Here is a 26718-nt window from a genome sequence, read left to right as displayed (position 1 = left end):
TTTTCTTGAAAACTACTAAAATATTAATGTTAAACTAGCTCCATTTTTTCTATGATTTGTTTATTCTCTCTCCCTCTTTCCCTTGCCTGTTCTCTCCCTCTCCAATTTTCCCTGTCTCTCTCCCTCTCTTTTTCTCTATCTCTGTCATCTATCTCTGTCTCTCTGTCTCTCTGTGTGTGTGTGTGTGTACACGCATATGTGCGTGACTGTCTGTCTGTCTGTCTGTCTGTGTCTTTACAAATCCAGGGCAATTTGGCAGATTGTGGCTTTACCTTGAGTTAACTTTATAGCCCATTCTTAACTAGACATTTCTTAGTCAGCCACTTTTTCACTCACATTTTGACTGAGGAGGACCCACTGGGGAGAACCCATTTTTCTACCTGTGTTTAAGGAACTGAGTATTATACTGTTCACTTCTCCAACGTTTGCCCGAGGGGAAATAGGTCACCAGAAAATTTATTTCTATCTGTGGCCTGATTTCTCTGCATTTTCAAGGCTAGGCTGAGAAGTGGCTCTTCTGAAGTCCCCTTCCTGCTCAGCTGCAGTGCCACTTTCCCAGGCCTCGTGCTGGCAATCTGGTTCACCTCTCAAGCCTGGGATTCCTTATGAACTATATACAGCTCCTCCATTATACTTCTTTTTTTCTGGAACATTTCGTAAAATTTAAAAACAAATGTAATTATATTAAAATTGTTTTTAAATAAGTATTAAATCGTTTTTGATTGTTAAATATTTAGAAAGTATCTCTCTTTGTTATAACTATCCTGTAATTCAACTAGGGTACTACCTTGTTGTGTTAGCTTTATTTGTTCAAGGAACTACATACTACCAGAACTATCATTAGAAATGCTAATTAAATTTATTAATGAAAAGTATATATGTATCCATTTGCTACTTCTTAGTTGGAATAAACATAAATTCAGGGTTGGGATGTAGCTTAATGTGTGAAACCACTTGTTTAACATGCAGAAGGCCACAAATTCTACACTAGTCATATACACATAGTGTGTCTTATCTTTAACACCTGATATTGTTTTCACCCTGGTTCCTGGGCCTAATGCATGATTTTAACTTTGATCAATTGTGTTTGTGTGTGTGTGTGTTTGTGTTTGTGTATGTTAAACATATACATTCATATATATTCAGCGGTATTATGTGTGCATATATATGTACAAATGTATATGTATACATATATATAATGGAAATATATGCATTATGTTATTAAGGAAGGATTATAAAAAATAACTTTGCAAAAAAAACCCTTTACATCTGCCAAAATGATATTCAATAAACTATTAGAATAATGAACTGAAATGTAATGGTAATACCATTAAAAACAATTTTGGGAGAACAACAAAATTAACCCAAAAAGCAATTTCTGAAACAAAAAAATCAGAGCACATAACAAACTGGTATCTAACCCAAATGATAACCAAACTGCACTACTTGTACCCAGTGAGTCTTCATGAAGTGAAGTCTCAAAAGAGACACCATCAGCCAATCTTAAATCTCATATAAGGCTGCATGCGTCCTGTATGATGGCCGCTGATGAAGATGAACAGCTTAATGGATGCCCCACACACATAGTGTGCAGTACAGTCCTCTAATGACTCCCACACACTCTGCTTCCATCGTTATGAAAACTCCTGGAACAAGGTAAGACAGTGAATTTGAATGCTTTTTATTAATGAGAAAGTGGAGACTTATTTAGTGCCATACTCAATGATCCATGACCAGCACAAAACCAAAATCGCATCTGACCCTACACACATACAATATAGGTGATACGGAGAAAAACCTAACCAGGCAAATGAATAGACAGTGGAAACACCTCCTACTCACAACTATGGACAGCAAACTATGAATCTGTGGGAAGTAAAAGCAGCCTGTTAAAACCATGCATCAGGAGTTCTATCCAAGAGTCAGGGCAAAAACAGTGTCAAGTATTGAAAGAGAAGGCACGTTGATTCTTCCGATGAGAAACTCCGATTCACCCAATGTGAACAGTAAAATGCTTTCCTCAAGAAGCTGTGCATTAAGTGCTAATAGCACTAATAGCCCCAAGCATTCCTGACCTGATCCTATGTGACCATGGTAGTGCAAATCTCTGTGAAGCTGTGGGTTTGATGCACTGTTTATAGTTACCTACTTACATTCATAGTCAACAGCATTATCACCTCAGAAATTCACATGCTTAGAATTCCATATATTATAATTGCATTACTTTATTTTATAAGAATAGGGGAAATGTTTCTTAAATTAGCCTGCTTTTTCATTAAACTAAGCTTAAAAGTCTAAGAGTTCCTCTATTAATTGGTAAGTCTGCCTGGCAAAAAAAGTCACAGTATTCATCCATCACACATTTTTCAGACCTGGAATAGATCCATTGGGATGATGCCAGAATGGAGTACAAGAAACACAAGATGCTGGCTTCTCCTAATATATAATGCTGGAAAAACTCCCTAGATACAAATTCTGCACACAGCAAACTTCTAGGATTTTAATCTATATGACAAACTGACAGTACGTGTGTCAAAATCCTAACTCTTGGCACTCAATTACATAAGATTTTGAATTATATTTCTAATAAACTTATTATATCCTATCATTTAAAAAACAAGCTTATTAAACCTAGATTTTCCTATAAGGGAAAAAAAACAAGATGTTTTTAAGTCAATATATACACATATATATTTATTCATATGTATACACACATATACACACCTCAAAATAAATCTGAGAACTACAACACAATCATTCAATACTAAATATCCTGCGATGTTATGTTTAATAGATCATTTAAACTACACTGCTGTAAAACTGTATTATTTGATGGCAGGACCCACCATGATTTACTGAGTGTTCACCGCCAGAGAGAAGCTCAGAGAATGTGGTGCTATCTGAATTAGTTAGCCTAACCTGAAGTTTATCAGAAATGGGATGACTTGGAACAATCCCATTGCCTTTCTCTCAGTCCTGGGAGACTGACGGCTGAGACGTTGTCTACACACCAGGCATCCTCTTACCACTCTGGTCTCTCAGCTTCTGCTTCAGCCTGAGTTGTAACCTTAGTTTCCCATGGCACTGCCCCTATGTGTACATCTGGAAATATGAATCTTGTTGGAATAGTGGTCACTGTACAGTAGTATGACATAATCCTGACCAATTATATCTGAAAAAGAAAACCTCTCTTTTCAAATAAAATCCCTCTAAAAGCATGGAGGATGATAACATCACAGATATTTTAGAGGAACCCAAGTCAGCCAATCAGGTCCTCAGAACAGGCTCGGTCTTGGTTTCACAAGTAACACCGAAATTAGTAGTGTTTTTGATATTAATCTGGTATCTTGGTTGTGAAATGTGGCAGTTTATGGCTGTTTAAAGCTCTTAAGCTCCTACTGAAAAATATGATGGAACACAGTAATTATTTCCTTTCTTACCCCATGTAAAAGAAAGAGCATAACAAGAATAGAAACAATTCACTGTTGCTTGTTACAATTAACATATCCACAATCCACACATACTATAGAGAACTTTACAACATATAGTCCCACTATGCTACATATATGCACTGATAGTTTCATAGTAGACTAATACATATGGTAATATATGAGACAAACAAAAGAGCCACCTATGCTGAGATGGAGGTTTCCACATTGATACCATGTAAATTCATGTGTTATCCTGGATACTTCTGAAGGGGAACAAGCATCGTTATCAATTAGGTTAAACAACAAGCAGAAGCCAAGAGTATATTAGTCACATTTAATATGGGGCAAGCCAGGAGAAGAATGAAAACCTATTTGGTACAAACAGACTTCATCGTGTCTGTGTACAGTCGGGAAGGGAAAAGCTAAGCAAAACAGACAGTGAACACCGGGATTCTCCATGGCCCAGGCACTACACCATGCCGTGCTGCAGTCCTTCCTGTCTCCCGATCTGAAAGGCGAACAGTATTCTCCATTTATAGAAAAAGCATCTGAGCAAAAGCGCCTGGAACTCTTGTCCTCGGGAAGATATTTTTGGTACATCCATTCAGGCCAGCCCTATACAGTTTCAAAGGCCACATATATGACAGAACATTATACAACTACACACAAAGCCTCATAGTAACCCTAGTTTGTCCCAGTAGCTCTCACTGTGTGGGTGTCTCTGCAAATGTTCTCTTGTGAAAGAATGGGGGCAGTTTCAGCCAAGAAAATCTTCATGGGTCTGCTATGTCACATTCCCAGGTGAAACCAATACCCTTAACAAAAGTGTGTGTCCATGGCAATTACAATCTGCCCACAGCCATCCTGGCAATTCTCCAACCTCCTGCAACCACAAAAAAAAAAAAAAAAAAAAAAAAAAAAAAAAAAAAAAAAAAAAAAAACTGTATGCAGTACACAGGACAGAAGAAATTGAACCATTTCTGTTTCAAGCCCAATAGGGAAGGACAGACATCAGCACCCTTCTGATAATGCCATGGTTCACTGTGAAATTTCCCTTCAGGAAATTCACAATCTCCAGGAACCAGGAACTTTGACCCCTGTACACTTGACTATGTGTTATATGACTGACTGCATTTCCTGCTTCACCAAGCAGTTTGACGTAAAGAGGAATGTTGGGATAACCAACTTTTCTGTCTTAAGAGGATATTTACTAAAAGGATTAATAACTAAAACACATTGATCTAACAAGGAACATGTCTTCATTAGGGTTTCCATTGCTGTGACTAAACACCATGATCAAAAAGGAAGGTGGGGGAGCTGCGTGATTATTCAGCTTACACTTCCACATTGTAGTGTGTCATTGAAGGAAGCCAGGACTGGAACTCAACAGGGCAGGAACCCAATGGCAGAAGCGTATGTAGAAGCCATGGAGAGGTGCTGCTTACTGGCTTGCTCTTTGTGGCTTGCACAGCCTGTTTTCTTCAGAGCCCAGGGCCTCCAGACCAGGGCTGCCACCACTCACAATGGAGTAGGCTCTCCCTATAGATGATTAATTAAGAAAATGCCTCGCAGCTGCATCTTATGAGATTTTCTCCACTGAGGTTCCCTCCTTTTTGGGTAACTCTAGCTTGTATCATGTTGGCATAACACTAGCCAGCACAGAACACAAACACATTATCAAAACTCTGGGTCAGAATCAGACACCACCAGCTACAAGATTACATCTCACAAGCTCTTTTACTATGAAAAGTCCAATGGACATGTATATTCAAGGGAATCCTTTCCAGGGGTAATGTTTTCAGCTGGGGAGGCATTTGGGAATATCAGGAGACATGTTTGATGGCTCTGATTTGAGCAGAGTTGCCACTGGCACCGCCTGAGTAGAGGACATGGTTACCACGTAACACTTTACTGTGAGTGAAGGCAGTCCCTTTGTTCAAAGAACTGTCTGACCCACAGCATCAGTACAGGTCAAGTTGAGAAACTTTGCCTTAGATGTAAATCCCAGGTAGCAGTATTCACTCTCTTAGGTGCATGTTAGTAGACCTTAGCTCCTTCTAATCCAATTTCTCTGGTATGCCTTTCAAGATTTTTAGAATTATAACTGCAAACTGTCACCAAACACTATAGGATTATTATGGAGTCTAACTAAAAGCATCTGAACTAAGATAAAACACTCTAGCATTCAACATGTTGTGAATTTAAGAGAGACCTAGACTGGTCAGAAATGTGAGCGGCAACCCTTCCTAGTATCCTGCTATTTACAAAATGGAGAGTTCCCAAACCCTCCTGATTTCCACTTATAATATATATTTCATTTATATAACAAAATGTGTCTCCTTTACAAGACAAAACGTTCTCCACTTGCAACCCAGTTCATGGGCTCATCAAGATGGCCAGTTACTGTCACTCTCACTGTCAGACAAAAGTACTGAGAAACTCAGCTGGGTAGGAGGTAGAAATCCAACTCTATTCCTTAGGAATGATTCCTGTGACTATAATTTCTGACAGTACTTGAACGTTCTTCATCTCATTATTTATAAAGAACAGCAATAGTTTTGTGGAGCACTTGTCTTTGATGAACTGTAATATGCTTTATATATGTGGAGCAAATTCTTGTCCCTCCATTCAAAGCAATCCAAAATGGAAAACTCATAGCAAGTAAAACAAGGGGTAGCTTTCACCTGATGTGGGCTGTTATCACTCATTTACATCCACACTTCTGGCATTTTTCAAGGGCAGTTTCATTGAGACATCTGGCCCTTCCTTTCTCAATGGTCTGTCCCTCTTAATCTAGCAAGCTGGCATTCCCCTATGATGTTATGAGATTTTTCTCCACCCCCTTTACTTCATTAACTGTAAAATAACACACATCCAGAAGTATTCTTTCGCTGGCTAGGCTCAGCATATATCACCTCACTATTTGCCAAAGGTATCTACCTACAATTATGTTTTAAGTAGTGTCTGAAGTCCTACAGAGAAGTTCCTCTAATGATGAGGCTTGGCAGCTGTACTCATATGTCAGAACAAACCTACAGGGAAAAAAAAAACTAAAACATGGTTTATGGGGGCTGGAGAGATGGCTCTGTGGTTAAGAGCACTGGTTGCTCACCCAGAGGTCCTGAGTTTAATTCCCAGAAACCACATGGTGGTTCACAACCATCTGTAATGGGATCTGATGTCCTCTTCGGTCGTGTAGGCATACATGGAAATAGAGCACCCTTATACATAAATAAACCATCTTTAAAAAATGGTCTGTATGTAGGTAGACAACACATAAGGATCATGTGTGCTAATAAGCTCCCATTCAAGTGCTAACTCTAGAAAGTCTGCTTTCCAATGATTTCCAAAAGAAGGATCACTCCAGATTGTGGTGGAGGCTGAAATTATAGGAACATAAAAATAGGTACGTGACCAAATACAGAAGCTCTTGTAGGCACCTGCTGCCCTAGAAAGGGAGTCAATACTGTAGAAGAGGGAGCACAAGAAGATGAACACAAAGGCATTCCAGCACAGCTGGGAGAAGGCTTTTCTGCAGTAAGGAAAATAATGTTCACATACCCCCAAGGGTGCTTACTTGAACACATGGATAGTTCAGAATTAACTGGGATCAGTTCATATATATATGCATATATACAGATATATGCATATATAGATATATGCATTGTGCATGTGTGCATGTGTGTGTGCACCCCTGCCCCCCATGCATGTGCATGAGTGTTTAGGTCAAGGTCTGAATAAAAATAAGAGTAGCTAGGTAGCTAGTGAGGTGAAATAACCTGAAGAATTGAACTTCAACATAAGAATAATGATCTTGTTCTTACTAAGAAACAACCCTGCCTTCATAAAACTTCCTCAATGAATCAAAGGGTTTGCTGCACTCACCCATAGATATTCATTAATCACATGCTCCCTTCCTTGTGTTATCCAGCAAGGTCTAAGGTTAGACATGACCCCCAGTAGATGGATAGGGCCACCCACCCACCTCAAAAATATTAACCCAGAATTGGGCCTGTCTAAAGGAAATACAGGTACAAAGAGTGGAGCAGAGACTGAATGAAAGGCCATCCTGACACTGCCCTACCTAAGGATCCATCCCATCTGCAGATACCAAACCCAGACACTATTGCTGATGCCAAGAACTGCTTGCTGAAAGGAGCCTGTTATAACTGTCTCCTGAGAGGCTCTGTCAGAGCCTGACCAATACAAATACAGATGCAGATGCCCGCAGCCAATTGCTGGACTGAGCACAGAGACCCCAATGGAGGAGTTAGGAGAAGGACTGAAGAAGCTGAAGGGGTTTGCAACCCTATAGGAAGAACAACAATATCAACCAGCCAGACCTCTCAGAGCTCCCTACGACTAAACCACCAACCAAAGAGTATACAAAGAGGGACTCATGGCTCTAGCCACATATGTAGCAGAGTATGGTCTTGTCTGGCCTCTATGGGAAGGAGGCCCTTGCTCCTGTGAAGGCTCGATGCCCCATTGTAGGCTAATGCTAGGGCTGGTGAGGCCGGAGTGGATGGATGTGTGTAGGAGTATCCTCATAGAAGCAGGGAGGAAAGTGGATAGGATAGGGGGGTTTTGGAGGGGAAACCAGGAAGGGGGATAACATTTGAAATGTAAAAAAAAAAAAAAGGGGGAATAAAATAAACAATAAAAATAAAATAAAACAAAATCATTAACTGCATGTGGGAAAAAAAGAGCAAGATCTAATCATGTCTTAAACCAAATTGTCATAAAAAACACTTGATGATTATATTTGAGGCCTATAAGACAATTATGTGTGGTATTAAATACTCACCCAATACTCACATGTAAAGGCCTTTTGACAAGGTATTTAAGTGATAGCTACATGATGAAGCAACAACATTTTACTATAATAAGAAATAAAATGTGATCTATAATGTTTACTGATGTGGACACTTTGTATTGTCAAGATTTTAGATCTCTCCTAGCCTCCTACTCGCTACAGTATTCTAATATGTACATTCCCTTACTTAGAGGTTTTCAACCCATATAGAAACAGTTATGGTCTAAAGAGATTTATCAATAGGACTTTTCTAGGAGTCCTTCCTGAAATCACTTAGATGAGAACAACTCCTCTGGGAAGGATAGAGAGAGTCCAATTGGCACTGTGAATATCTGTGTACTTCTTGGCCCGACATCCTAAGATGCAACATATTTCTGAAAAAAAAAATGTATGTAAGCTCAACTAGGTTTAAGTGATCCATTAGAGAGCAGAATAAGAGTGTCTCAAGAGAGTCCCAAAACACCTACTGCTAATGTGCTAGGAAACTAGTTGATCTCAACAGTTTAAAAAACTCAATAAAAGTCCTTGATATGGTTGTTCTGAGCTATATACTGGCAGATATAATTTTGAAAAGGCATCCTGGAAAGATATTCTCAAAAAGTAGATAATCAATTACAACTCTATATAACATCTCCTTATGTAAAATCCTGCACACAATATAAAAATGTCTTCAGCAACAGGCTGTCAGAAAAATCGTTAGTGGAAGAAACAGAATTTAAATGAAATATAATTTTGTCAAAAAAAAATTTTTGAAGACTATTTCAATTCTGATGTGCACTGGAAGAAAAAGGCACCCACAAAGTAGAAATTTCAACAGTTGTCAGTGTACATCTGAGTCAAGGATAAATGAGGAATTCCATCAGTAGACAACTTTTACTTTGGTTTGGTTTGGTTTGGTTTGGTTTGGTTTGGTTTGGTTTGGTTTGGTTTGGTTTGGTTTGGTTTGGTTTGGTTTGAGGCAGGTCTCATGTAGCCCTGACTGGCCCGGAAGTCACTGAGTAGAACAAGCTGGCTTTGAATTCAGAGGTGTGCCTGCCTCTGCCTCCAAGTGCTAGATTAAAGGTATGTACCAAACCTAGCCACCTTTGACAACTTTCGTAAAAACAATTTATTTGATTCTGGCATGTTTCAACACAACAAATGTTTTGGTTTCTACTCTGGGACACATTCTGGGATCTGAGCTTAATGCAGACTTTTTGTGTTAACTGCAGCCCCACAGACCAAACATAGAGGAAATTCAACCTGCCCCGATATGGTGTAAGACACTCTTCATCTTGATTCTGAGACATAAGCTAGTTTATGGACAAACTTTTGTGTACAGCTGTTATAGTATAGACGAGTAATCATACGATCCATCAGCTACTTTTCACATTAGCTGGCTTGCTGAAGAGGTCCCTTTTCTTCACTTAAGTATCTAAGTAACTGTTCTGCTGACAGCAAATATTTGTATTCACCGCATACAATAAATATTCTAAGGAGAATATACTTAAAGCTAAATGTGTTTGTAAGTAACATGAAATTCTGCTTAAGAATTCACATGTAAAATTTTAATAGGAGGCTTTAAACTAAATGATTTTAGTTACCTCAAGCAAAAAGCCACAGGCACAGTGGCACATGCTTGTGATCCCCACATTCAAGAGTGCTGGAGCAGGTAGGTGGAGAGTTCAAGGCGAACCTAGGCAACTTAGCCAGGCTATTTCCTTAGCCAAATTATTTCTCAAAATATAAAGTAAAAAGGGTACTGCTGGGCAGGTGGCTCAGTAGCTGTGAGCTTGTAGCTCTTAAGAAAAAAAGTTCAGCTTCCAGCACATTCGTGGCAGCTAGAACTTGTCTAACTACAGTTCTGGGGATCCAAAGCTTCTTCTGACCTTCTAAGGCACAGACATGCATGCAGACACAGCTCCCATACATGCAAAAAAGTAAACAAAAAGAGCTGGGTACAGGTAGAACACTGGCTAAAATACACGTGATCCTGTGGAAGGAAGGGAGGGGAAAAAGAAAGAAGACAAAGCATGGCTGTCCAACAGCTAAACAAGAACTTACACTTCAAGGAAAAGTCAAACTGAAAACAGCAACGCCATTATCATAAATACTCAAGGTAATGACATTAGGTCTGTTCTGGCTGTGCTGCCATGAAGAACCTATGGATTCGGGAATGCTTCTGCTAGTTCATAAGGAAAGAGAGTTTGGAGACTGGTACAAGCCTTCCAAAAGTCAATTCATGGCTCCTGAATAGTTTGTTTTGTCTTGTTTTGTTTTGTTTTTTAAACTACATGTTCTGTTTTGTATATCTGTTTGAAATTTCTAGTTAGGCTCTGCATGGTAGCTTTCGCCTTTAATTCCATTACTCAGGCAAAGGCAGGAGGATATCTGTCACTTCAAGGTAATCTCAGTCTACATAGTGAGAGGTCCAGTGCAGCCAGGGATATCTAGAGCTACTCTTTCTCAAGGTAGATGATAGATAGATAGATAGATAGATAGATAGATAGATAGATAGATAGATAGATAGATAGATATGCATACATACATACAATAATAATAACAACGATGATGATAATAATACTTTTTATTCACTACTTATTCATTATAGTTCACAAAAATAAACATGTGCAATGAATAGTAACTTGACTAAATAAATAAATAAGCCCTATTCCTTTAGCACAGCTTATGTGAGCAACACTAAATTGACAATTACTCTGACCAGAGTCCCAAGTGTTAGAAAATTAATTAGTGCTGCAGGTATAAAAAGAGAGTCCTGAACAACGCGCAGGCCTACCAGAGCAAACTCCCAGGTCTGAGCAAAGCAGACGACATGAGTCCTTGTTTAAAGCAGATAGAAGTCTTCATTTTTTTAGTAAAATGCCATTTTATCTTTAATCTTTTTTCTTAAAAAAAAAAAAAAAACCTAAGTCATCGTCATTCATGTGTTTCCGTTCACTGTAGAGGAGACTCATTAATACTTTATAAGTGTGGCATTAGGAATATTCCATAAGGATACTATATAATAAGTTGATGCTAATTACTATTTTAGAGTATTGCCTCACTTATCCGGGCATCAGAATCCATAGCATTTAGGAAAGTTTCACATAGACGCCTTTACCTGGAAATACCTCAAACTTTCACATTTCCCTCGAGTTTTTGCTTCACGACAATGATGTTTGTAAGTGGACTTAAGCCACAGGGCAGACAATCCTGCTTGGTGGAAGGGGAAATGCTCAGCTTACTAATTATGACAGCAATCCTAATGAGGAGTAAGTGAGCTGCTAGGATGCACTGTCCTGTAATAAGATCGGAACCGATGTGACAAAGCAGAGGAGTAGCAGGACCTCTGACCCTTCAGAGTGTGCCCCACGATTGTGAACAGCGATGGTAAAACGTGAACAGATATTCCCATTTTCTAGGTTTGGGGAGGTTGGTGTTTCTGATCCTTATCTAATACTAAAAGCTGTGGTATCAGAATTCCACTTTTATTGTTCATGGAGTTCAGTAAGCCCTTTTTCTTGGGGCAGTGAGAAATATGATTACAAACAGATATCACTCGGAACATCAGCTATAAAGCACTAAGGAAGGGATTCCTTAAGTATAATTAAGCTGTCAATCCATTTGTTTATGAGTTAATCTAAAGGAATAATCTCATGGTCAGGCTGGCCTGGCCATTCCTCTGATAGTCCCTAAGAGAAGGACCGTACTTTTTTCTAAAATAAATGGTTTTTTTGTTAGCTTTTAAAAATACAAATGTCCAGAAGGTTATAAGAGGAGAAAATAGTGGAGGTCACTTTTTCAGTAAGCATCCTCTGAGACACACACACACACAATCCAAGGTACGGAGAACAAAGAATAGGAATTGTGTAAGAACTGGGATGGAGGTTTGAAGCTATGATGAGCAATCCGAAGTTAAGAGAGATTAAAGGCAGGCATCCTCTGCAAGAGGATCCAAGTCACCGGACTCCAGGAAGCTTTCCTGTTTCTAATCAAATTATACCTCATTAGTGCTTTTACATGTGTAAGTCAACACTTCTGTCCTAGGGACACTGCAGGGAGTTTCAACAGTGGGAAGATAAACTCCCTCATGTTACCAAGTTAACAAATTATAGAGCTGAATTTTGCACCCATCCATGTAACCAGACAGATTCTGTCAAAAATTATTCCCAAATCTTCAAAATTATCCATGTTCCAGGTTTAAGTATTAAATTTATATAATTGGCATTAATACACACAACATTTATTTATGTCATTAACCTAACAATGAAAAGTTTAAAAACAAACCAGGTTTGAGGCCTTACACTTAAAAGACTTCCATACATCATGAGTTAAGTTGTATAAAGGGTGTGAGGTAAGGGTCATATTTTGTTTTCTGCATATAGATGTTCAGTTTTCTAAAGCTCACTTCCTGAACATATTCTGCTCTCTACAAAACCATCAAGTGTGTAAGGAATTTGTTACTCTTTGCCTCTACATGGTACACGATGCAGGAGAAAGGGAAAAAACAAGTCGCTTAAATCCTATGCTCTATGGTTCTGAGAAGGAAACCTAGTTAGAAATGGCACCATGCCACACCTTCTTAGCTCAGCTTTTAAAACTCTAAGTGGGTACTCAGAAGTCAACTCAAGATAGAGGAAACTGCTGTTACTCAGTGCGGGTCCACAGCCTGTGAGATCTGTAAGCCTTTGCAGACATCTCTTCTGACTCTTCTGAATGAAGACGTAGTAGAGACCAGGCAACCATTGCAGTGGGCTCACCATGCATTCTAGTGGTGGACAAATCAGCTTCACACTAAAGCCATGGCAGGAAGGTTAGAAACTGTAAGCAGACCTCAGGAAATGGAAGCTGGAGCTAGCGAGTATGTCGCATTTTTATGACTTGATCCAGTTCTTATGCCCCTTCCAGGGAAGATTTAGAGTCCTCCAGTGTTTTCAATGGAAAAGTGTAAGAGATTATTTAGGGAAAATAGTCTTCAGTAATCTCCAAAGAGGCCTCCCTCCAGCAACAGAGAAACACTGCAGGAAGAGCCTGTAGGCCAAATCCCCACACTAGGATGAAGGACGATTAGCTAAGGTTCAAGTCTTTGCTCCTAAGTCCGTTGAAATACGTGTATACAAGTGGCATCTCATTTAAGCATTGTAGTTTCTAATGAAAGGCACCGAACATGACCCCCTTTAGAAGGTATATGGATGAAACTCAAGAAAATTAACAGTCCCAAACTGCAGACTCTAAATCGGAAAAAGTACTTAAGCTACCTGAGACCTTAACTCTGCCAAGCTGCCTACCTGCTGCACTTAAGCACTTAGTAGGCCAGCATGGCTCTCTTGTTACTTAAATATCGACCAACTCAACTGCAAATTGTGGAAGCTCATTTTTCACTATAGAACCACTATGTTATGTGAATGATATGGAACAGGAGGCTCATTCACACAGGGCTCAGGCAGATAAAAAATGAAAATTATGACCAGAAACCACAGGACACCCATACATATTTTGATACCTTGGCTATTTCTAATAAATTTTCTGGTCCTAGTCTGCCTGCTAGAAAGCATTTTTAAGGTTTTATTCTCTCTTCTCAATGTTTATTCAATATGTATATGTCAGAATTAACATTCAAATTTTATATAAATTTCACTCATATGGAAGTGTACGTGTAATGTTTGAATAGGCAACACATACATATATGTGTAATCTGATATCTATCCACACTTCTGTTAGGGGAGCAAAGTAAACACAAGGAGAAAATAAAATAACCCCTAAACTGCCTGTTCAAGCCAGGTTTTAAAATCCTTCTGTGCAACATACAGTTTGAGTCCAGGGGAAAACCTATTTCACTTCTGGGAACCAAACTTACAAAAAACAAAACAAACAAACAAACAAAAGCAAACAACCAAAAGGAGCAAGACACAGTTGGAGGATTTCAAGCCTAAGATGGCCCCTGCTGTCAGTCATTTGCAGCCAAGGACTCAGCTGGCTTTGAGATATCACACAGACAGGCTGTGTCACATTTGATAATTTAAAGAATGAATGATCTCATCTAATTATAATGCATGGTTTACTCTGTGATGAGTTACCATTCCCCCATGTTTATTTATTACCATTGAGAATTACTACACATTTTAAACAATTCCCAGTAGACCTTTATAGCCATGTACTAAGCTCCTGGGAAAGGGGCTACACACATTCACACACACACACACACACACACATTCACACCCACAATACAATTTTGCTTCACGAAAATTAATTCCAATTCCTCCTGCTATTCTAAGAGGAAAATCGGGTGCCTGGAGAAAGAACCAAGCAGGGACAATGTTGGCTTTACCACAGTCTGCACACCCTTCATTGTGCCTCACCCCCCTGCGGCTACACATGGCCCATTTGTTCAAGTCTACTAACATTTTTACAGATGCAAATTTAAGTCAATTCTAATATGATGTCATGGCAAAGAAGGGTTGGTATTTTTAAAGTGACAAACATCATAAGAATTTGACACAGCGCTCTCTATGGCAAATGTCAAAATGACTGCTAGGAAAAGGCAGGATGTGTGGCACTTGCAAACTTGCTGCTTCTATGTTATCATGGAGTAGTGGTCACTGGGGAGGAATTCATGCACAGCTTAATGTAAAACCTCTCTTTGCTATTGAACCAATTCAAAATTCACAGCAGAAATTGAGTGTTTCTTCTCCAGGTAGTGTAGTAATTGTGAAAGGCTGAAAAAGGGTTGGGTGGAGTTTCATGAATGGAAGTAGGACGAGTTGAATCAACAAAGACCTATGGAAGTCTCCTACAGGCAGATCTTTGTGGACTCGCTCATGACTGAAGTCTCATTCTGTCTGCAGGACTGCCTGGAATTGTTTCTAAGAACATCAAGAATGGCCCTGCTTTCTTAAATTTTGAAAATGTTGCTTTGTAGCTAAAAACTCATATCTTTGATTAAAAAAAAAAAGAGGTTATCAGTGGCAAAGTTGTGACTTTTAAAAATAGATTCACTCTCTTGAAGCTCTCTGCTCAAACAACAGGTGCCAGCTATAATGCCAAAGGGAATCAGGGAATCACCGGGAAGGCTCGTGGCTGGGCCTTCTTCCTGGTCTGTTCAGGACCTCAGTTCTATCCTTAACCTAGGGATGCAGCAAGCACCTAAGCTTCGCTCTACTCACACTGCAGGACCTTTTTACCGAGGTCTCCCTTTTATGATCCAAGTGAGAGTTTTAAGGCTGTTGGAAGCTGTTGTTTCCATTCCTTTGTGTCTCTCATGGTTCAAATGCACAACAATTTTGCTCATTGAGCCATTATTATTTATTCATGGTCTCTTAAAGACAGAAAAAGCAAGCGAAGGGCAAATAGTAAACTCTGACCATTAAAAAGTACTCTAGGTTCTGCCAAGCACACTTAGTTGATCCCGACGGTGCCACAAGATGGTGATACAAGAACATTATATTTGTTCTTCAGACAGAAGCTGAGACTTAGTTCTCTTCTCCTTTATATTGACTCTGTTTATCTCTCAATTTTTATTGCTGAGAGAGTCAGTGGGATAATGGATGCTCACACCTCAAGGTACCTGTGTGCAGTCAGAGAGGAACAGGTCAAAGTGAAACTCTAGAATCAATCTACCCTGTATTCAATTTGAGCTCAGAAGAAAATTCAAAGAAGCAGCTCATCCCTGAATGAGATGAAACAGTAAGACTTACCTTAAAGGCCTATTCTGAAGGTGAAATGGACTTGAAAACATTTCCATGTTCCACTGTGAATGATTTCATAGTGCCAGGAACTGAGAAAGAGCTCAGATATCATATAAGTAGTAATTCCAAGACCATCAGGAGATGGGAGATGCCTCCAAGAAGGTTGATTAAGGATATGTCTAGCTAGAATATGTTATCTGTCAATGTTCATCCATCAGTAGTGTTCACAGACAATGCAGAATCCAAACTACCTCAGATAAGGCCGGAAGTGTTAGCATAGAGTCTCAGGACTCAGGAGGCTGACACAAGAGAATGATGAATTCAAGACCAACATGAGCTACATGGTAACACCTTATCTCAAATAGACAGACAGATAGACAGACAGAAAAAGTGAGAAGTGAAAAAGGGAAAGAGAACAAAGAAAAAAAGTGAGTAGATCAAACCATAAATGCCATGGGAAAAGAATTTTTAAAAGGCCAGGTAGGTGGGGGGGGCAGTAAAATCACAAAAGGGAAATAATAGCCCTTAAGTCTTTTCGCCTCTTGCCACAAACCACAAGGGTGGTTTTTTCCAAACTGTAATGGGACCAATGTGATCAAGATTAATGCTGGAAATGTTGGCAGCTTCGATCCTAACCATTCATTCATTCAACTTGGAAGTCAGGAAACTGCTGTAAGGCAGCTACCAATAATTTCAAAACGTTTGGGAGACCTGAGATGCTTACGAAAGGGATGAGCAAGGACAAGCTTAGGTGAAATACCTTATCCGTAGGTGATTAATTAGTTTATTAAATTTATCATCTTGGGCTTTTTTCATAAGTGTCTGTATCCATGCAAACTACTAAATATTGAACATGGAGAGGATGATTATAAATAGTAGAAAAGGGAAGTAAACAACCAACACTTGCCTAAAAAAAATTATAAACAAAAACGTTGAATTGCCAAGAACTATGTTTTTGTATCTGTTCAATGATGTTCATCCTTAAATCACAAGCATGTCTTAGTCACTGTTCTATTGCTGTGACCACAACTCTTATAAAAAGAAAGCATTTCATTGGGGCTTGCTTACAGTTTCAAATATGAAAGTGTGCTTACAGCTCATTATCATTACGGTAGAGAGCATGGCAGCATGCAGACAGGCACTGGAGCAGTAGCTGAAAGCTACATCCTGATCTATAGGCAGGAGGAAGAGGGAGATACTGGGCCTGGCTTGGGTTTCTGAAATCTCAAAGTCCACCCCCAGGGACATACTTCCTCCATCAAGGCCAAACCTCCAAACCCTTCTAATCCTTTTAAATAATGTCACTCCTTGGTGACTAGGCGTTCAAATATATAAGCCTAGAGTGGCCATCCTTATTAAAATCACTACAGAAGCACAAACACTTATTAGATTTAATGACATCGCTGAAAATCACAGTCAAAAAGATAATCTCTCCCAAGAAAGAAGTGCAGGAAATATAACAAAGTCAAATGCAAAGGGGATAAAATAGGAAGCTGCAAGTCTATCTCCACCAAGAACAATAATAAGTGCTTTAGGCTAGGGTCCTCCGAGTCTGAATACTCATGACATGAGTGCACGATGTGGCCAATCATGTCAGTTTATTCTACAGAATGGAAGGTATGATTTGGAACACTCCATGAAAATATATCCGATAAATTACGCTGGTATCTACCGTATATTTCAGTGATCTGCTTTAATTCTAAAGGCTGATTCAGGTTTCAGAAGTGACTTCATGAGACATTGTTTCTCATCTTGATTCCTTCTTCAGCTGCCTCTTTCAGAACGCTCATCCATCAATCATGACCTCTCTAATGGAATTCTTTTCTCTGCCATTTGGTCTGCTTCCTCCGATAGGCACAAGCCACCCCTCCAGTAATGCTTATTTCTCTTCCTATATATCTGTCCTCAGCACATGCAGCCTTTTCTGAGAATTGCTTCTTCTACCACCAATGGTAACAGCCACTTGTCCTCCACAATGAAGCACCTGTTAATGAGAACAGACCCGGCAACTAAAAAAAAAAATTATATACATATATATATATATATATATATATATATATATATATATATACACACACACACACACAAAGAGAAGGAAGCTGAGTCAATCGGGATTTGTCCCTTTACCAAATCCCATCTTCTGCTCACAATTGACTGAGACATAGGCAGCTATCAGATCCCCTTTGGCTTATCAAGCCATTTTTTCCTCTAGGGAATACATTTTAGTAAGATTCTGGACTTCCTATTAGTCGGTCAAGAAAGCATAATCCCTTGCAATCATGAAATACCAGGACGACCAGGAAGGAGATAAAGACGATCTTCAGGGAAGAATAAGGAGGAGGTAAAACAGGGATGCCAGGCAGACCAGAGTGGTGATGTTGAGGGCAGTCTCCCCTATCCCATATCTGTTAGCATTTCTTTGACTTCAGCTTACATGACTGAATCATATCATCCCACCACTATCTGAAAACATGACTGATTTCCTGTAAAATTTAATTCCAAATGATCTAATATAATCCGTGGTTTTGTGACTTACGAATTCCAAATCCTCCCATTCACCCTTCTTATTCTGAATTTATTCTAGGTTTCTCATTTCCTTCACGTTCCCAAATTTCTAGAAACAGCGCTCTGTACTTGGTGTCTCCAAATTCCCAACTTCCTTTCTGCCCTTAAAGTGCAGGAACCATGCTCTGTCCCCAGCACTACTGAACTGTTCATTTATATCACAAACTTGCTGACGTCCTTAATGGGAACCCCTTGCTTGGCCTCTCTGCAAATGAAACAATGCACCAAACTTCTCCTGAGAAGTTCCATTGTGGGTACCAATTTTTCTTAACTAAATAAACAAATGAAGCTTTCTTCTGGTTTTAGACGCTGTTCTGAAACAGCTTCCAAACACTAGACAGAGAGTGCTAAGGACCAATAGATACCTGCAAAACAGGACAACTCAGCATCGTACAGTCAGGATACCTGTCAGCTCACCTTCCACACTTGTCAAGTGTTCATTCCTCCTCAGGACAATGAAACATGATCTCCCTGCTACAGACCTTGCTTCTTTTTCTTTCTGATCTCCAACACCGACCACTCCACTGGCATCTTTTCTTGCCTAGCCAAGGCTAAAACCGAGCAGATCCTGTTTCATTAGATAGTGGTTTTTCAGTATGCCTTCTATCTTTGGCTCAGTCGTGTTTTCATGCACCCCACTATCACTATCTCCTGCTTAAGTTGGAACTGTGATTGTCTTTCATTGGGACATCCTGCCTCCATTTGTGCTCCTAGGTTATACCTCAGCAAAGTACATGATTGGCACTGAACAATAACTGCATTAATTGTTGGGTTAAATTATATTTGAGGTTAAAACATTTGAAGTAGAAAACATTAAAGGAGAAAGTATAAATTAAAACTATTTCTAAAAATGAAATAGAGTATTTACTTATTGGCCCAAAAAGTCTTGAGTGCACTCCTAGAAGGCCAACCATCTACAGGTTATTTTGTTTCTTTTAATCTCATGGAAGAAATTTTGTTAGAGAGCCTCTTGTTTGATAATTAACTCTTAACACTTTAATGAAATATCATGCTAGTATTTCTTATCCAAGGAACCATTTCCCTAGAGGTTTATAAAAACATATGAATTTCTAAGTATTTTTATGTTTTTTATTTTTTAAGATCTAGACACTTTTAATATCTGTATTCCTTACAGTAAATTTCCATATCTGAATATTTAGGTCTCTAAAAATGAATCTCATGCTTCGTGAGTGGTATTTCAAGTCTAAGAAAGACCACATTTGAAATGCGCCAGGATGACAATACAGTGAAAATAACTAGCGGCTCCTTCTAGCGTCTGCAGTTTTGTAACTCATAAATCTGAGGGCTCCTTTCTCTGCCCCACTTTTAACTTCGCTCCTCAAGGTTCTTTTATCACAAGGCCTGTTGATCACCATTTAAAAACAAGAGATTTTTCCCAGTGTGTCTGACCTCATTCGTTTTATTGAGCTATACCTCTTTTAACTCTCAGGATAAGGAGTTATTGTCCAGCCATCCCTTATATGGTCAGCCAGTAAGCACCTTACAAAAGGACAATTTTATTAGCTCTTTCCAGTTTGTTCCTCTAATTATCCCCACACTATGTGGGCAAATGTCAAAAGGAACAATTGTCTAGACTGTCTGATATTTTTGATAGAAGTGTCAATTATGTGCTACAGATTTATCTGTATGTCACCATCGTTCACAAATTTCCCTTACAGGGTAGGAGGAAGTCTCAGCAAACACTGAACAGAGATGCAAGTAAGAAAGACAGGAACTTAAGAGCTGGTTATGAACAGCCCAGGGAGGGGACAAAATTATTTTATTTGACTGGATGCCCACGCACACAATAAATTATGATTAGTATTCAGTGTATGCTAACATGCAGAAAGGAAAAGAAACAACACATAATATTGAAACAAAATTGCTAGGATCATTTTTCATCAGACACTAGGAGAGAACCATAGTAAAATTTTAATTGCCCAGGAAAAATAACTTAGACAGTGAGATTAGCCTCAAACTGATGTGTTTAAAATGGAAAAGGCCATCATTTTCTCTGTCATCATTTCTAATTTAAACTGTCCTTGCATCCACAATACTGAATTTTAAATGCATCCTAATTTTTTTAATTCACTGAGCATATGGCTTTAAAAAAATCAGCAGAAGCATATGTTAAAATAACATTTAGCCTAAAATATTCCACATTCATATTCAAAGAGAACATCTTCAAATAATGATATTTAATATATAATATATGTTCATATGTAATATATATCATACATGTAAATCTCAATAATTCAGAATCGGGATTATATACACACACACACATATATATAAGTGTTCAGGCCACAAGGCCAATGTTTTTCTTGTTCACAAAATTATTAGAATCTGTACAAATAAATGCTAAAACTTATGAAAGAAATGGCCATTATCTTGATTCATTGCTTTAATTACTAATAATATTGGTTCCTATGTGCTAGATCACTACAAAAGAAAGCCTCTTATCATGAAATGCCTAAACGTTCATATTTTATATAATGTTTTGAACCAGCACAGGATTGTCTTTACTTCTAAAATATCATAACATGAAATATATTTAACTCTTACAAACACAGATGCATACTATACATAAATAAAAAGGTAAAATTGCTCACTATCTATAGACCTTTTTAAGAAGTGATCAATATTTTCAGTGCAATAGTGTCATTTTCAAGATGTTCTTATATACAATGTCACTCTAATGCTTGGAATGAATTTTAAACCTTCAAGATGGCAAGAGATTAACAGAAATAATACTGTATGGACCATGTGAATTAGCTTACATTGCACTTTTTTAAAAAAAAATCTAGCAAATCATCCAGTATATATGTATGCATATATATATATATATGAATATATATTCCTGCATATGTATTTTAACATACAAACTATCATTTAATAATTAAAGAACACTGTAACTGTATACACTAGACAAATAATCTAATTATGTACTAAATCTTTAGATAATTTTAAGAGGAGGTAAATGTGGCCTTTCCTTCCTTTCAGTATAAATTGTTTTATCAATTGACATTTTCTTTCAACTCTATAATGAGCATGATGCTCCCATTTCCGTGTCTAGTGCACGTAAAAGCCAAGGTAAATCATGCACAGGCCCCATGGTTGGCTACCACTGCCCAGTGCAAATGTCCAGGGAAGCAACTGCATGAGAGACTGAGAACATTATAGGCAGTCATGAAAAAAGGTTGGGTTGCCACACTCACAGACCCAGCAGCACACAGTGTACTCTGCGGACACACAGACTGGAAACAGCAGAGCAGTCCATGGTCCCCAGGAAGCAGCTTACATACTCTGACATAGGACCTCAGACAGCTCTTTTAACATGGTTGATGGAATGCTGCTACCATTTAAGAATAAAATATTACATGTTATAAGCTAAAACAGATTCTGATTTCTCTAAAGCATTCTACATATGCTTATGTGAGAACTTTCTAGGTCTATACCTAAAAGACACTAAAGGAGATTTAAAATTGCATAATGAGACAAAAAAATATTTTATCTCACCCACTTAAATCTCTAGCTTAAAGTTAAAACTTCACTGAAGATAAATACGAGGAGGCAAGGAATTCATACTTGTATTGAAAAATATGGAAAAGAAAAGGGGCAATGGGTAAGTATTTAATGTAATAGTGCTATGGAGAGCATATGATTTAAATGACAGGAAGCTGTGAGCACAGACATTTAATATTTTCAAAATTCTACATAGCTTGTCATCATGAATTTATGCTCTAAAAATAAATAATAAATTTAAAGACAATACTTTATTTGCTTGCATCTTAATGGAAAAAACAAAAGTATGCTATATTGATATATTTCAGTATCAGAGAAACAATAGAAAGGTGCACACCTAGGTTTCTCTGAAGCGTGATGAGATTTTTACCTGTTTCAAAACTGAACTACCTGCTTTATATTCTAGTGTTCCATGTGTTTATTAAAGTAATAGTAATAAAAATCCATTGGAAGAAAGGAAAAATACATCCTTGTTTACATCCATTTATAACCCATAAGCTTATATGTATGTATGTATTTTTCTACAATGATTTTTGGATTTTAGTTCAGTTTTTCTAATGCTTGCTGAAATGCCAAGGCAGATAGTGACTTATATGCCCACTAAAACAATAGCAAATTAAATATGCTCCTACTTATACAGAGAACTACACCTATTGTTTAATATTCTAACCATACACCTGTGGAGTAATCAATGCTCTCATGATGTTAGGGCTTGTGAATACAAGATAGAAATCAAGAAAAGGGTGTTTAAGGGCCATTCATTTTGAAACCTATAAATACTATCTTATTTTGTGTTCTTTAATATGACACATTTCCTCATGCCATGTACAATATAAATAGAAAGTTCACATAAGCATCACTACACCACTTACTCTTAATGCATGGGACCGCTAAATACCCATTCCAGCATCATGGCATCCAGATATAGCCATATTTCTACATAACAACAGAAAAATATGCATCTTTAAGTATTCAGTACTCAAAGCTACTGATTTTTGGCAACACTTTATTTATTAAAAGTAACTAAAATTCTTAGTTACATATTTAGATCATATAATCAAGTCACATACAGTAACTGGCTTTCATCCAGTCGTTGCTCACTGGGTAGCACTTTGATAAGGCTGAGATAAAAGTTTAATTTGAACTATAATGCTTTAAAAGTGGATCTATAAGCCAGTTCTAAAACTAAGGACAGATTTGAAATTAACATTACTATATTGATCAGCACCCATGTGTTCCTGAATTTTAACAGATATGTTTTAACATAAGTGCCAAAGAATTATTTTCAGAAAGAAAGCTGCCCTTTTTGAGAATTATATTTTGAAACACCACTACAATATATGTATACTATAATGTGAGGGTGGTGAATTTTCCATTACAGCATGTGCCAATAGGCACTTGCTTGCTAGCACATCATGTATTTCTTTCACACGTTACTTTCAAAAGTATACCCAAAAGAAATATATAGAGCATAAAAATAAAAATGATGTTAAAATTCTTTTGACCCCATTGTTTGAATGTTAATTGTTGGGATGGATTTATTATTTTGCTGCAGAAGAATATACTGTATTAGAATGTTCTCTAAAACAGAGGGCAGAAAACCTAGCATTTAGAGTAATATGTTTATTTCTTATAACAAAACTAAAGACATCCATCTTAAACATCACTAAAGAAAAAAAAAAACTCTTCATGTGTAAGTCCAATTAGCAACTAATTAATGTTACAGTGTGTTAATGACATGGGCTTCCTCTTCTGAAGATGAAAACTTTTCATTTTATTTTAATTTTGCTGAAAAATAAAACTGCCAACAAAACCAAATAATTTCCTAATGATTTTCTGAAAAATTTATAAATAGAAGCATCCCAATTAGCCTTTAATAATTGTTATAGTCTTTGGGTTCCGTCCTTATAAACTTGAATTTTTTCCCAGATAATCTGAGCTTTGTCTTGATAAATAGTGCATTTAATTTTTCTCATGCAAGCAAAGCAGATAGCACTGTTTTTTTTTTTTTAATGAGATTGATGCCACAGTTTTTCACAGATCTTATTCTGAAATCTAACATGAAGTACAAATGTCAACTACCCTTCCTCAAAAGATAGAATTACTAACTTTACAAATAAGTAATTGCAGAAGCAGGGAGGTTTCCAAAACGTTGTTAATACTACCATAAAGACACTGTCTTTGGGCTACAAAGCCCATTCTTAGTCCATAAAATAATGTTTCACATAATATGAAAATATTTTCATACTCCTATTGTTTGAAACAGCACAAATCCTTTCAAAGAAAAGGAATCACGGTTTCCCAATTCCTATCTTAAATGCTTACTTGATCTCCTTCACGTCCTTAACATATATCTGACCAGGGAAATTGAGTTACTTAATTTTGGGAAAACATTTATTGCAGATGTTCTTATGAGAAGGATTTTCTACGTTAGTATCTTACTATGACATGCTGAGTGCTGTTTGTTTGTGTTTTGTGGAAGGAAGAATCCTTCCCAATTAGTAGCAATATTGGCAATTCAGTTTAAAACAACACTAAAAATGCGCACACATTTATGTGCCACAACTTATTTGACTCAAAATGCATGAGAGGCACCCGAGTTCTTATGTAATAGGCCGAGCTTCAAAAGCACTAAAATATAAATAAGTGAAAGTACGATTTCTTAATAAGACTGGATGATTTTGTAGCATCTTAAGGGAATTCTTAGACTTCTCATGTTTAAAATTAAACAGTTGGAACGTTCTGCCAATTAAACGAAGCTCTACAGATGGCTTTTACCCTTTTGCTTCATAACAGAAAGGATATGCAATCATTTTTATGGAAGATTATCTAAAGAGAACATTACTGTAAATCAATGCCATAAATATTAGACATCCCCCTTTCTCCTGGCTGGAATATGCATCTCTAGATGCTTGCACTGACAACTAAGGTGATAAATGCTCTAGGCCAAATCTTAAATAATAGCTGTCGGGTTCCAGCTAGTACGGATGCACTTCTAGTGTACCCCAAAACTCCAGGATTCAGCTCTCTGCCAACAAAGGACAGCAAGTGATTCCCTGCAGCATAAAAGCCGGGAAGGCTACCTTGGGTTTTGTTTTTGTTATGTAAAATGCATTAAAGTGACTCACCCACTTAAGACTACCTACTCTGAACAGCTTTAAAGTACCTTCAAGAACCAAAATAAATGCTTTCCCAGAATGCCAGATAAGCTATTCAGCGCATTTAAAAATACGTATATGTGCCACTGACTCTGATTCCTTCTTGCACCCGAGAGAGCGGAGAATGGTTGCATTGCATCCCTTCCTGCCGTGTGACTACAGCTACCTTTCAACACTCTATTTCTAGAATAGCAACGGTTTCTTTCTCTCTTTCTCTTTTTGAAAGTTATTTTAGAAATGTTAAAAATAAGGGAAAATTGCAGGAGACTGGGGAAACAGTTCCACCCTCAAAGAATAGGGGTTCTATTCATTCTAAGAAAAGGAACCTCGTGTCTGTCGGCACTTAGATGTTTCAAATAAAGGGTTGGGTAGGTTGGCTTGGGTGGCCCTTGTACCTGTGAGCACTGGGGTGGACAGCTCGCTTAGCTGCCGGGAGCGAGCTGGCTACAAACCAGGGAAGCTGTCAGGCGCTCCTAGCAATTTGGGATCTAAATGAGTTTGGACAGCACAGCAATTAGCATCCTAGAGGCCAAGTACAGGAGAAGCGCAAGCTACCGGGGTCAGCCCGAAATTAACTCTGAAATACCTAACGGAAACCCAACTTTTTCATCTGGCTGGGTTTGGTGGGAGCTGGATATGCCCACAAAGTTTTTCCCCAAGTCCGGCTACAGTCTTCAGCTTGCAGCATCCTCGGAGACCAGGCTGAGACGCCGCCGACGGCTAGCGGACGTTCCCTAGGACGGTGCGGCCGGCCGAGGCTCGGCACGCCGGTTCCGAGCTCACTCCAGCCGCCAGCAGCGCATCACCGGGCGGCCCAGCCTCCGAGGCTCCCAGCCGCGCTCCCCGCCCCCCACGGGCAGCCCGCCCGGCATCGAGCGGGGACCCCCGCCTCCAGCCCCACCTGGGCCCGCCGACTTACGTGACGGGCGAAGGGAAGGGCTCCTCGCTCGAGGGGCCGATCAGCCCAGATTGGAAAAGTGTCAGAGTCAAGGCCAGCAGGCAGCCAGCAGCCATCTTCGCGATCGAAGATCAGTGCCCTCCCTGCCGGCCCGGAGGCGGCGGAGCTGCACGAGGCGGCTGAGGGACGGAACCGGGGCGCCGACGTCTGCGGGAGAGCGCGCGGGGGAGAAGCGGGCTGGGCACGGGCGGGCGGCCGGGCGGGCCGGGCGGGGCCGGGCGGACTCTCTAGCGCGTGGCTGCCGCTCCGTGCCACGGCTGCCTCGCCTGCGCCGCCATCAAGGGCGACTGTGGAAACAGAGCTCGGCCAGCCCGCCGGCGCCCGCGCGCTCTGGCTCCCAGCGCTCGCCTCCCTGATTTATCCGCGGTCGCCGAGGAGAGGGCGGGGGCGGGGCGGGGGCGGAGGGGGCGGCGCGGGGACGCGGCGGCTGCGGGGATGGGGGTGGCCGGAGCGGGGCTCCGGCTGCCTTCCCCGGGCGGGTCTCGGGGAGGCGGCTGTGGGTGGGCAGCGGGAGGGCCGGGCGTCAGAGCCGGGCGGGGACGGCCCGGGCGCAGCCCTCCGTACAAGGCAGGGAGGAACTCCCAAAGTCGCCGTCGCCTGC

At 39.3% G+C, this 26718-nt stretch overlaps 1 protein-coding gene across 4 annotated transcripts in view; it reads right to left on the bottom strand.

The window, feature by feature from the left end:
- The window catches only part of Cacna2d1 (calcium voltage-gated channel auxiliary subunit alpha2delta 1), a 419594-nt gene extending 393097 nt beyond the window's left edge, over positions 1-26497 (bottom strand). For all 4 annotated transcript variants that reach the window (XM_021163867.1, XM_021163869.1, XM_021163868.1 and 1 more), the window contains exon 1: positions 26079-26497. In XM_021163867.1, coding sequence (XP_021019526.1) covers positions 26079-26173 — 95 coding nt within the window. In that variant the 5' untranslated portion in view covers positions 26174-26497. The remainder of the gene's footprint in view (positions 1-26078) is intronic.
- Positions 26498-26718: the final 221 nt, after the last annotated feature.

Source organism: Mus caroli, chromosome 5, assembly GCF_900094665.2.
Source record: "Mus caroli chromosome 5, CAROLI_EIJ_v1.1, whole genome shotgun sequence".
Taxonomy (NCBI): domain Eukaryota; kingdom Metazoa; phylum Chordata; class Mammalia; order Rodentia; family Muridae; genus Mus; species Mus caroli.
Note: the sequence above shows the minus strand (reverse complement) of the source record. Positions and strands in the feature narration are given on the sequence as shown.